This window comes from Amaranthus tricolor, chromosome 8, assembly GCF_026212465.1.
Source record: "Amaranthus tricolor cultivar Red isolate AtriRed21 chromosome 8, ASM2621246v1, whole genome shotgun sequence".
Lineage (NCBI taxonomy): Eukaryota > Viridiplantae > Streptophyta > Magnoliopsida > Caryophyllales > Amaranthaceae > Amaranthus > Amaranthus tricolor.
This window is the reverse complement of record NC_080054.1, coordinates 21,106,026-21,118,893: the sequence shown is the minus strand read 5'-3', so window position 1 is coordinate 21,118,893 and position 12,868 is coordinate 21,106,026. Positions and strand designations below refer to the sequence as shown.

At 35.6% G+C, this 12,868-nt stretch overlaps 1 protein-coding gene and 1 non-coding gene across 2 annotated transcripts; both read left to right on the top strand.

Moving 5' to 3' along the window:
* The first annotated feature begins 451 nt into the window (after positions 1-451).
* LOC130821642 (uncharacterized) lies at positions 452-874 on the top strand. The gene has a single exon (XM_057687431.1). The coding sequence runs from the start codon at positions 452-454 to the stop codon at positions 872-874; it is 423 nt and encodes a 140-aa protein (XP_057543414.1).
* A 7,784-nt stretch (positions 875-8,658) lies between these two features.
* LOC130822983 (U5 spliceosomal RNA) lies at positions 8,659-8,774 on the top strand. Its single transcript, XR_009046477.1, has one exon. It is a non-coding gene; the product is annotated as a U5 spliceosomal RNA (small nuclear RNA).
* The last annotated feature ends 4,094 nt before the right edge of the window (positions 8,775-12,868 follow it).

Genomic DNA, 12,868 nt, shown 5'->3' with positions numbered 1-12,868 from the left:
TTCACGTGATGCATTTAGAGTTGTATTTCAGACTTCTCTAATCTACTTTAATAGTACTAGAGATGATCTTCAATTTGTTGAACACCAAAAATGTGCTAGGGTTAACAAATAATGATTAGATAAGTGAAGTAAAAATGCTTTGTTCGATAGCACTTATCAACATTTCATGAATAAGATTTAAAAACTCATATTCTGTTTAAATATCCATTTTATTCAGCTATAGTGCCACATAGGATTCAACCACAACCTAGTTAAACTCAGTTTTACTAATGATCACAAGTGCTTGTGTTCGATAGGGTTGAATTCGCTAAACTTATGTGTTAGAATAATATCTTTTGATTACTAGAATCTTTTGTATAATCAATATGATTGTGTAGCATATTAGGTAAATATTTAGTTTTCTAAACTATAGCTTGTATTATTGTATATAATATCATTCCTCCTAATGAGAATGGCAAGCATTTCAAACCAAATCATTCTTTCATGGTATCATTTGCCTAGTTTCTTGCTTTCCACTTCTTCCTCTTCCACCACCCTTGCCGCCACTCCTCCTTTTTTTCTTGTTTCCTCAATGGCCTCTCCCACAAAAATTCATCCCGCAACTTTGGTTACTAACATTAAAATAAGCGTGCCTATCCAACTTGATGAAGATGGCTCCAATTTTCATACTTGGGTCACTTTATTCAAGCTTCATTGTAGAGCTCACCTTGTGGATTTTCACATTCTTCCCCATGACTCCTCTAAAGCATTAGTTTCTAAAGAATCCGAATGGCAACGTCTTGATGACATTGTTCGCACATGGATTTACGGCTGTATTAGTCCATCTCTCCTCCAATCCATAGTTCGTCTCGATGATTGTGCTTTTGATGCTTGAAATCGTATTGAGAACAATTTTCAAAATAATAAAATCTCTCGCATTCTTCATCTTGAGTCTCAATTTAATGACATTTTTCTCTCAAATTTTCCTAATGTGAAATCTTATTGCAATGAACTTGAAACTATTGCTACTTCTCTTACTAATCTTGGCACTTCCATCACCGATAATCGATTGGCTCTCCAAGTTCTTCATGGCTTGAATTCAGAATATAAAACTTTTCGGTCTCTGGTTAAACATATGAATTCCATTCCATCTTTTAATACTCTTCGTTCTATGTTAGAATTGGAAGAGCGCTCCAACTATAAACACAATTCTCCTGCTTAACAACCGCGACCCTCCCCACCACCGTAGTGGCCACCGTCACTCTCGTCGTGGTGGCCGGACCAGCCGTGGCAGCCACCCTGGCTCCGCTAGTAATTCTGGCCACTGGCAACACCTTCATCCCAGGCCCAACCTCCCTTTTGCTTCTCAGCCCAACAGACACTCTTTTGGCCCATAATCCTTTCCCTCTTACTCTTCCCCTTCTTGGCATAACTGGGCCAGACAGCCTTGGGCCCAGCCTGCTGCTCCTTTTCCCACTACACCTTAGGCTCCTCCTTCTCAATGCAATGCATCTTCTGCTGGTCTTCTTGGTCTGCGACCGGCACAAAGTTATCACACCGGGACTAGTGCTTCTATGAGTTATGTTCCTACGGACATCGATCATGCCATGAACACTCTCTCTTTGTTTACTCCGGATGAGCATTTTTACATGGATACCGGTGCCACAAAAATGCTATTGTTGTCGGTAATGGTAATTTGATTCCAGTTCTTGGTCACGGGCATATTTCTTTTCCTTCCTCCCAAAAATGCCTTACCCTCAAAAATGTCTTACATGCACCTAAACTTATTACAAACCTTATTTCTGTTCGTAAATTCACTCATAATAATATGGTTTCCGTTGAATTTGATCCGTTTGGCTTTTTTGTGAAGGATTTGGCCACTGGGAGCATTCTGAGATCTAATAGCACGGGTGATCTTTATCCTTTCCCATCTACACATGGAGCTTCTCCTACTTCCTCCACCTCATCGGCTTTTTCCGTTTTTTCTTCTAGTATTTGGCATTTCTGTTTAGGACATCCGGGCAATGCGGTTTTAAATTCCTTGTATTCTTCTCGTTTAATTCAATGTAATAAAGATCCTACTTTTGTTTTTCATTCTTGTCCTTTAGGGAAACACATTCAATTACCTTTTATTAATTCTATGTCTATGAGTTCTAAGCCTTTTGATATTGTTCATAGTGATTTGTGGACATCTCTTATTTCTAGTCCATCGAGATATAAATATTACGTTCTTTTTCTTGATAATTATACTAATTTTTTGTGGAATTTTCCTTTATTTCGCAAATCTAAAGTTTATGATGTGGTTGTGAATTTCAATACATTTGTGAATACCCAATTTGAGCTCAACATAAAATCTTTTTAATGTGATAACGGGGTGAATTTGACAATAATATGTTTCATCAATTTTGTACTAGTCGGGACATTACTCTTCGTTTTTCTTGTCCTTACACATCTTCTCAAAATGGCAAATCCGAACGCAAAATCCGCTCCATCAATAACATAATTCATACTCTTTTATGTCATGCTTCTCTTCCTCCGTCTTTTTGGCCTCACGCCCTAAACACGACTACTTATCTCCTTAATATTCTCCCTTCTAAACTCCTTGGCAATATCGCTCCCACTCACTTTCTTTATCATAAGTCTCCTACTTATACTCATCTACGGGCTTTTGGGTGTTTATGTTTTCCTCTCTTTCCCTCTACTACTATCCATAAACTCCAACCTCGCTCCGCTCCGTGTATCTTTTTGGGTTACCCTTCTTCTCATGGAGGTTACAAGTGCTATGATCTCTCATTCCGTAAAATTATTATATCTCGACATGTTCTTTTTGATGAGGCCACTTTTCCATTTTCCCGCTCTCATACACCATCCCCCCGCGCTTACCAATTCTTAGATGATCCCCTTCCTCTCCTTTTACTCAAAACAGCCCACACTAACCCCCCTAACCAACCTACTGGGCCTGCTCTACCTCCAGCCCAACTGAAACCCCTACTTTCTCCCCCTGCACAACCCAGTTCCCTTATGGGCCTGCTGTTACTTCCGGCCCAACTACACCCCCTCCTTCCCCTCCTTGCTCAATCCAGTCCCCATCTAGGCCTATTCCTGCTTCCAGCCTAGTAGCTCTCCCACCCAACATTATCCCCTCCTCCTCTCCTACCCTTCCCCCTTTCACCTCTACTAGGCCTACCTCACGCAGCCTACTACCTTGCCAGCCAGACTCATCCTCATCCTCTTCCCATACCACACCTCTACCCTCCCCACCCGGCATGGTTACACGCAGTAAACATGGTATTTTCAAACCCAACCCCAAATATTGCTTTCAAGCCTTGCTCGTTTCTTTTTCTCCATTACCCAAATCTCCTCTCCATGCCTTTCGTGACCTGAACTGCAAATTAGCTATGCAAGAGGAATTTGATGCTTTAATTGAGAATAACACTTGGGATCTTGTCCCTCGTTCACCTAATGCTAATATCATTCGGTCTTTGTGGGTGTTTCGTGTAAAGACTAAGTCCGATGGTTCTTTTGAGTGCTATAAAGCGCGTCTTGTTGGTGATGGTAAATCTCAAAGGGACGGTATTGACTGTGATGACACTTTTAGTCCGGTTGTAAAACCTGCTTCTATTCGAATTGTTTTAAGCATTGCTCTTTCCCGCTCTTGGTCTATTCATCAATTGGATGTTAAGAATTCTTTTCTTCATGGTCACTTGACTGAGACTGTATACATGCATCAGCCTATGGGGTTTCGTGATCCTGCTCGTCCCGATCATGTCTGTCTTCTTCACAAATCTCTTATGGCCTCAAACAAGTTCCACGTGCTTGGTACCATCGGTTTTCTAATTTTGCAACTACTATTGGTTTTTCTAATAGCATCTCTGATAATTCTCTTTTTGTTTACTTTCATGGTTCTGATATTGCTTATCTGTTGTTATATGTGGATGATATTATTCTTACGATTTCTTCTGTTTTGCTTCGTGAGTCTCTTATGTCCAAACTTAGCTCTGAGTTTTCTATGAAGGATTTGGGTCCTCTTAATTATTTTTTGGGTATGGCTGTTAATCGTACTTCCACGGGACTCTTTCTCTTGCAACAGCGATATGCCTATGAAATTCTTGAAAAAGCCGGCATGTCTCAATGTAAACCTGTTGCCACTTCTGTTGCTACCTCCGGGAAACTTTGCACTAATACTGGTTCTCCTTGTGATGATCCTACATTGTATCGTAGTCTGGCTGGTGCTTTGCAGTATCTTACTTTTACTCGACCAGATATTTCATATGCTGTTCAGCAGGTTTGTCTTTATATGCATGATCCTAGAATTGAACATATGGCTGCTATTCACCGCATTCTTCGCTATGTCAAAGGTACTATTCACTATGGTCTACAGTTGTATCGCTCTACTATTTCGACTCTTTTGTCTTATACTGATGCCGATTGGGGTGGTTATCCTGACACCCGCCGCTCTACTTCTGGTTAGTGTGTTTTTCTGGGTGATAATTTGATTTCCTTGTCCACTAAACGGCAGCCTACTGTTTCAAAATTTAGAGCTGAGGCTGAATATCGTGGTGTTGCTAATGCTGTTTCTGAGACTTGTTGGATTCGCAACTTACTTCTTGAGCTTCGCTGTCCTATTACTACGGCTACTCTTGTCTATTGTGACAATGTTAGTGCCGTTTATTTAGCTGATAATCCAGTGCATCATCAGCGCACTAAGCATATTGAGATCGACATTCACTTTGTTCGTGAAAAAGTTAAACGTGGTGATGTTCGGGTGCTTCATGTTCCAACTCGTTATCAGATTGCTGACATTTTTACCAAGGGTCTTCCTCAAGTATTATTTGATGATACTTGAGGAAGACCCTTGGTAAAAATATCTTTTGATTACTAGAATCTTTTGTATAATCAATATGATTGTGTAGCATATTAGGTAAATATTTAGTTTCCTAAACTATAGCTTGTATTATTGTATATAATATTATTCCTCCTAATGTGAATGGCAAGCATTTCAAACCAAATCATTCTTTCATTATGTTGACCACAAGTAGTCAAACATAAAAAGTCAATATAGCAAACATTTACCCATGCGTAACTACCATTCGTATGTATCTCTCATGAGTTCATTAAGTCACTTTAAGCTAACTCACTTTTACTAATGATCACAAGTGACTTTCGGCGTAAGGCTTTCGTGAAGCAATCCACTAAATTCAACAATGTATTGACATATAAGCTTTTGCTAATGTTGCCTTGAAATTATGGATCACCATCAAAGAAATTAGTTTTGGTAACAAATAGATCGATCTCATATGTAAGATTTTTGTAAGCAATCCGCCTCCTTATGTGTAGAATCTAATGCAATAAAAATGCAAGTTTACTGCTTAGTAGACCAAAACATCATACCTCCCCATAGAGAAACACCCAATCCATTGCCATATTGCCAATTTTCTGATTATCTTATCCTTCTTTTCTCCCTTTTCTCTCTACATGCTTATGGGGATTGCATATTGCCAAATCCATTGCCATATTTTTGATTTTATTTCTTACATAATCTCTATTTCGTCACATTGCTTTATTGTTGTATCTCAAAAGCGTATAATCAACTTTAAACCCAAGAACTATATGAGCTAAATAACGCTTTTAAAAAAATATTCTATGTACCTTGGTTTAGTATCAAGATTTTAAAGACTTCTTAGCCTAAATAAACTTTGACATCGTGTTGGATTTACTATTATTGGGCACATTGGTGATGCAAATGGGATTTCTATTACAACTTTGCAGAGTTGTGGGCTAAATTGACAAGTGAAAAACTAAGAGATTTCAATTAGTTTCTTTCAAAACTCAACGAACTCATTCATAATGAACTTCAAACCATTTTCAATTAAAATATTTTGATTCGTATTCCCAATTCCTTCTCAATTGATAAGCTTCCATCCTGTGAAGACATCAAAAATCTCAAATTCATGTTCCTGTGACCACATTTGGATGGTTATAAGAAAAGACCTCATAAATTCAAGAAAACACAATCAAGACTCCATTTTTTTCAATTTGCAATCATTTTAAAGCTAACCTTTCTTTTCTAACCAAGAAAATGCTCATAAGACCACTCTTAAATGTTTCCAACAAGCCTCTTTCACTCATGTACCCAAGCCTCATGTGCCACATCAAACATCGATGAACACAATTTAGATTTCGATCCCTTATTGTTGATCCGAACAACTCATAATTAAACCTTCTCACCAATGGAGACCCTTGGCAACTTTTAATCCATCCTTATCAAGAATGAACCTACTACCATCACTAACCAAAGAACCTAATGATATTTAAATCTTCTTCATAAGTAAAACATGATGGAAATTCGACAAAGTGTCAACCATGTCATCAAACATCTTGATCCTCACCACACTAATCACTAGTGGAAAAACCTTATTTGCTGCGGTTTTCCTTAGACGCAACATTAAATAACAAAAGAATTTAGAAAAAAAAATCAATTAACTGCTGTGGTTTTACATGAGCCCGCAACAAATAATCAGTTGGAACAATAATTGCTGCGGTTTTGCTAAAGCCCGCAGCAAATAACTGTTAGTAGCTTCGTTTAATTGCTGCGGTTTTTGTGTGAGCCCGTAGCAAATAAGTTTTTCACAAAAAATTAAAACCCGACATTAATCAACGTTTCATTTCACAAACCCGACTACTAGGTTGTATTCTCTCATGTAAACCCATTGAAAAAACTGCTTCATCTTTTTCATCTTCACAAACGTAGTAGTAACTGAAATACCATTGGTTTGAAAAACACTCGAAAAACACTGTGTAACAGTTTCTTCAAACACCTGTTCTTCATTTTCTTGGTTCATAAACCCACGAAATTTAATACTTTGGTCTTGTTCATCTTCAAAACCCACGACATTAAGGTATTTTTTCTCTTTTTAATTTGTTAAGCATTTAAGTTTTGCAAGATATTCATGAAAACACTCGAAAATTAGGGCAACTGTTTGTAAACTAATTTTGTTTCTCTGTTTTTCATTGTAGATAACATAACCCACGAAATCAAGGTAATTATATTTATTTTACTAATTTGCAAGTTCATATCTTTATTGTTTAACATGTAATTTAGTAATTTAGTACTAAAGATATCAATTTATTTGTGAATTTTACATAATTCAAGTTTATGTTATTAGTTTGTTAAATATTTGTGTAATTTGTTAAAAATGTGGTTTGTTGTTATAGTTATGTCTTTAACTATTAGAATTAGAATATGATTTTATTTACAATGTAGTGCGTAATATTGAAGTATGAAGTATAGAATTAGAATATGAAGTATGTATATTTAGGGTTAAATAGAATTGGTATAAATAAGTAAATATTTTTAGGGTTAAATATGTTTGTTATAAATAAGTATATATGTTTCAAAGTTGTGTATTAATTTTGTTTTGAATTAATTAATCACACTAATTAGGATGACAAATGATTATTCTTGGATATATGGAAGCATTGAATCGTCAGAATTTATTGATGGCGTATTAGAATTTTGTAGTATTGCGGTTGAACATCAAGTTAGAACAGGGGGAGTTGGTTTTTATTGCCCATGTGTCACTTGTGGCAATGTATCAAAGGTAGATAGTGTTGATATCCTTAGGGAGCACTAGAGCTGTTCAAAACAAACCCGACCCGAAAATCCGACCCGGAATCGAAAATTATCCGACCCGAAAAAATGGAAGTTTTTTAGGTTTACCGAACCGCAATTACCCGAACCGATACTTCACTTGAACCGTTTGATAACCGAAAAGGGCAAAATTGAACTCGAACTGCAACCGAATTTTATAACCGACATATAAACCTTAACCGATGTTACCCGAACTGAACAGTGATCGACCCGAGTCAAATCCGACCCGAATTATGCACGTAACCGAATGTAACCTGACTAAAACCGATTAAAATCGAACTGTTTTTAACCCCAAGTGATACAAACCCGATCGATTATTAATCGAACTGTTTTTAACCCGAATTGATACCATCCCGAACCGACTGTAAATCGAACTGTTATAAATCCGAATCAAATTTTCATCTAATTTTACCAAATTAAGTCCAATTTCAGTTTTCAAATAGTACGGAAAAAGGAAGAACACAAGTTCTATACAGAAGATATTGCATACAGAATATATATATATATATATATATATATATATATATATATATATATATATATATATATATATATATATATATATATATATTTATAAACTAATTGAAATAAATTGATCTGCCTAATATTAGGGCTGGCAAAAGCTGACCCGACCTGCTAACCTGATCTGAAACCGACTCGAAATTAGCGGGTTTGGGTTTAGGTTTTTGACCCATTAAATGGGTCAACCCGACCTGATCTGTTTATTAAATGGGTTAGGTTCAGGTTGAATATTTAAACCCGAGAAAAACCTGTTTAACCCATTTATTAAATTTAAGACGGATCAACATTTGCCAAATACTTCGTAAAACTAAGATAATACCATTACCATGTATTAAGGGATTTGTCAGCTGAAGATGACTTTCAATAAGAAAGGAAGTTGTCAGTGGGATTTGTCAGCTGAAGATGACTTTCAATAACAAAGGAAGTTGTCCCACATCGGCTATGAAAGATACTAATAAAAGAAAAATCTTTTAAATCACTTCCACAAATCTCATACCAACTTACGCAGTCACGCCGTGAGCACAAAGCAAACTATTCTTTTGCCTTTTACTAAAGAATACCGTGTGCTCGCTGCATTAAGTGGCATACGTTTATTTTTGGAGGAAGCCTTTAATTAAGGTTAAATGGGTCAAATGACCTGAAATATATGAAATTAATGACCTAAAAAAAAAGTAGGTTAAATTGGTCATTAGCAGGTTGATCCGATCTGCTATAGATCAGGTCGGGGTTTCAATTTTTGACCCATTAATTAAATGGGTCAGGTTCAGGTTAAGGGTTTATTGACCCATTTTTATATGATCCGAACCTGAAAATGACCCAACCCGATCTGTTTGACACCCCTATCTGTTATATCTGATAAAACAATCGGTAATTATTTTTTGTAAGTAAATGAGCATACATCAATTAAAAACCTGAATATTAACTTATTTCGATATTGACCCGATCAATAGTTATCCGTAACCGATAACTACTCGAAAAATAAAGCTCGAACCCGATCTGTACCCGAAAAAACCGAACCAATTAGTAATCGATGACAACCCAAGACCGATTGACACTCGACACGAACTTCAACCGACACCGAACTGATGCTAACCCAATAGCTTGAATAACCGATCTCTAACCGAACCATGACTAACCGACTCGACCCGAGTGTGATCCGTTGTAACACACAGCCGAAAAATAACCGATCCGAAATGCAACCGAACCGATTAACACCCGTCCGAAACCGACCCGATCAACCGAATGAACACCTCTAGGGAGCATATACTATGACATTCTGAGGGAAATACGCCCTATGAGAAATGGAGATATGCTCGAATTAAAAGACAATAAGATTACCGCGTATCTTGCTAATTTTTGTCCTTGATAAATTGTAATTAGTATAGATTTTTTAGGACTTTAATGTATATTATATATATATATGTACGTACATATAATATTATATTATATATACGATCGAGAGTTTATTATTACAAAGAGATTATTGGTGATTATTTGTGATTATCATTGGATTATTGGATTAGTCATTGTTTATTACATTGTACATTATTATTGGATTATTATTAGTATTAAACGAAATAAGAAAAAAAAAATACCAACTATTTGCTGCGGGCTACCGAAAACCGTAGCAAACAGTCAAGAGTATTTGCTGCGGGCTACCCAAAACTGCAACAAATAGTTAAGAGTATTTGCTGCGGTTTTGGGTAGCTCGCAGCAAATACTCTTGACTATTTGCTGCGGTTTTGGGTAGCCCGGAGCAAATAATGCTCTTTTTTGCTGCGGTTTTAAACTGCAGCATTTAAAATAGACCATTTGCTGCTATCACTATTGCTTGGGGCCAAAACCGCAGCAAATGATGGCCAAAAAATCGCAGCAAATGAGGTTTTTTCCACTAGTGAATCTCCACAAAATTGCAAGTTGCATTATTTCCCATTAGAATCACTTTACTTCCACCTTAAACACAAGCATAAGTAGAAAGCCAATTCCTATTAGGTGTGATATGATAAGAGCATCCTAAATCAAGGATTCCTTGTTCCTTAGATCAATATGTTGACACCGTAAGAAGAATAAAAAAATCTTCATCATTCATCTGTTAGTGCAAGAGCTAACTAACCAAGTAACGAGGGAGATTTTGATCAAATTAACGATCATTCCATGGCATACATCATTGAGGAGAGTGATCGGGGTTGCAAAGGAATTGAGATGGCTTGATGATTAAGCTTTAAAGATGCTGATAAAGGAGTGTAGACTAGGGTGTACAAACGAGCACATGGAGTTCTTGAATGAGCACTCTAAGGGATGTCATGATGATGTATATTAAACGCTTGCTCGTTTGAGCACAATATCTTCTTGTTCGAGAAAATGGTTACATAATAATACTGGGACATTTATGATCATTTCTTATACGAGTTATACTATTAAGATTCCCTTGCTTCTATTTGCTATTTCAAAAGCTATAAACTAGAATTAGGGTTGTGTGGTGGCTAAAATAGGATTTTAAGAGCTTATGTGTGTATACATTTTATTAGAGTAAATCTTCGTTTGAAGTGCTAAGAACCCCATACCATCGTTTAGTTTCTTATCTGGGCAAACATCCAAATGTACCCTATTTTTTGGAAACAATGAAAACTAATGATTCTATAACTAGACATGGACCAAGGTTTTGAATGTCCATCTTTGGCTCCGCTTAAATTATTATTCTCCTTTGGTCTACCACTTACCACAAGCCTCTCACTGTTTGTGAGTTATCACTACTTCTAGTAAATTGATTTTCAATCAATTCTCTTTGTAATGAGGCACCCTTGAATTCCTCTAGAGTTATATCATCCCTACCATACAAAACTATCTTTCTAAAATATTTTTAATCCAAAGACAAAGAGCACAATAGTTTAATGGCCAAGTCTTCATCATCGAGAGTAACAATTATATTTTGCAACTCCATAGCAATAGAATCAAACTTATTAAGACGAGATTTAAGGATTATCTTCCTCAAGTTTGAAAAGTTACCTCAAGTTTGAAAAGTTATGAAGCTTGATCTTCAATAACAATGATCATCTATAACAATATACATTTCCACCATATTCCTACCACTATTTTTACCTTTACAACTAACCACAATGCCTCATTTGAAAGACTCAATTGTATTAGGAGCGTGCTTTCAAGTTCTCCTCAATGAACTTCTTATCCAACAATGTAGATGGTCTCTTAGCTTTCCAAAGCATAATCTTTATCTAAGCATTTTGAACTACAATGCCCCTCGTCTTTAATTTCCACAATATTTTGAGCTCAAAAAACCCCAAATAATTTTAGTGTTAATCTCACCCATATGTGCTCTTTTGTGGAACTCGAATTTCTATACAAATGCTCTTCAAACCCAAAGAGAAATCCCCAAGAACATTCACTCTCGTATGATGAATGTACGAAGTAAGTTACATATAGTGGGTAGAAATAAGTGAAAATTAATCCCGTAAAGTAAACGGGAAAATATACTCAAACGAGCACAAATATATTGCTCATTCAAACCCACAAATAAAAGCTCTAGTAAGCAAGTAGTGTTAGGCAAGGGATGATCAAACGAGCAACCCTTGTGGTTGAACGAGCACCTTTTGATATTGATTGTAGCAACTTGTTTCACACCTTCATGCACTACTTCAAGTCTTGCTATGTTTTATGTTTCTACTCCATCATATTTACTTCTCCCAACTCCATACTAATATTTATGACCAAGAGGTGACTTTCAACTCAACAATATATCCGATTCCTCATATTTTAAATTAAATGAAATTTTTTTTATCTATTTTCTCAAATATAGTCTTATAAAATAATAGTTTTTGAAGGGTAAACTCGCATTCATAATATAAATTATGTATATTAAAATTTCAACAATTATACATGAAATGAAATATGATACATTTTAGCTATTGGACCTTAGATAAGTTGTATTTGTTTAAACATAAATACTCCTTGAAGAGTTGTCATGCATGAATAGCTTATACGTAACATATACTAATACAAGTGGTAAAAGTGGTCTTATTCTTTGGAACAACTTTCTTCATTGCTTTGGTAACTACTAATACAAAATGGATTTCCAAATCTCAACACATGCAAAGTAGAAGACTTTATAAATGCAAATGACTTTTTAACCTGATTCGATTCAACCTAAACAAATGGTATACTAAGAGAATAATAATCATAATAAAGACTACTTAAAAATAATAATAATAACCCCACAACCTAATAAAGGAAATGGTACTCTTATTTTAAAAAAAATATAAGAAAGTTCGAATTTTTATAGAAATCATTGATATACATGGGAAGTCTTGGTACAACAATTTTATATAATTGTGTGGGTTTGCATACTTCTTAAGAAGCTACATAAAATTTAAAATCAGATCATTTTTATTATAAATAGAGCCGTTTCATTTATTTTTGTGCCATAAAGTAAAAGATTATAAATTGCCCCTAAAAATTTAAGGTGTAATGAATAATATACAACTCTTTTTGTGTTGATATTTAAACTACTTTATAAAAACAAGCACTAAAAACTCGTATTACTTAGCAAAAAATGCTAGATATATCTAAATTTAATTAAAATTAATATCATTTACTATATCAAAAATATCACTTATATACGTAAAAATAAGTTTTTTGAACCCTAAAAAATTCGAAACCTGGGGTGGTAGTCCAATTTGCCCTTACTAATCAGCGACCATGATT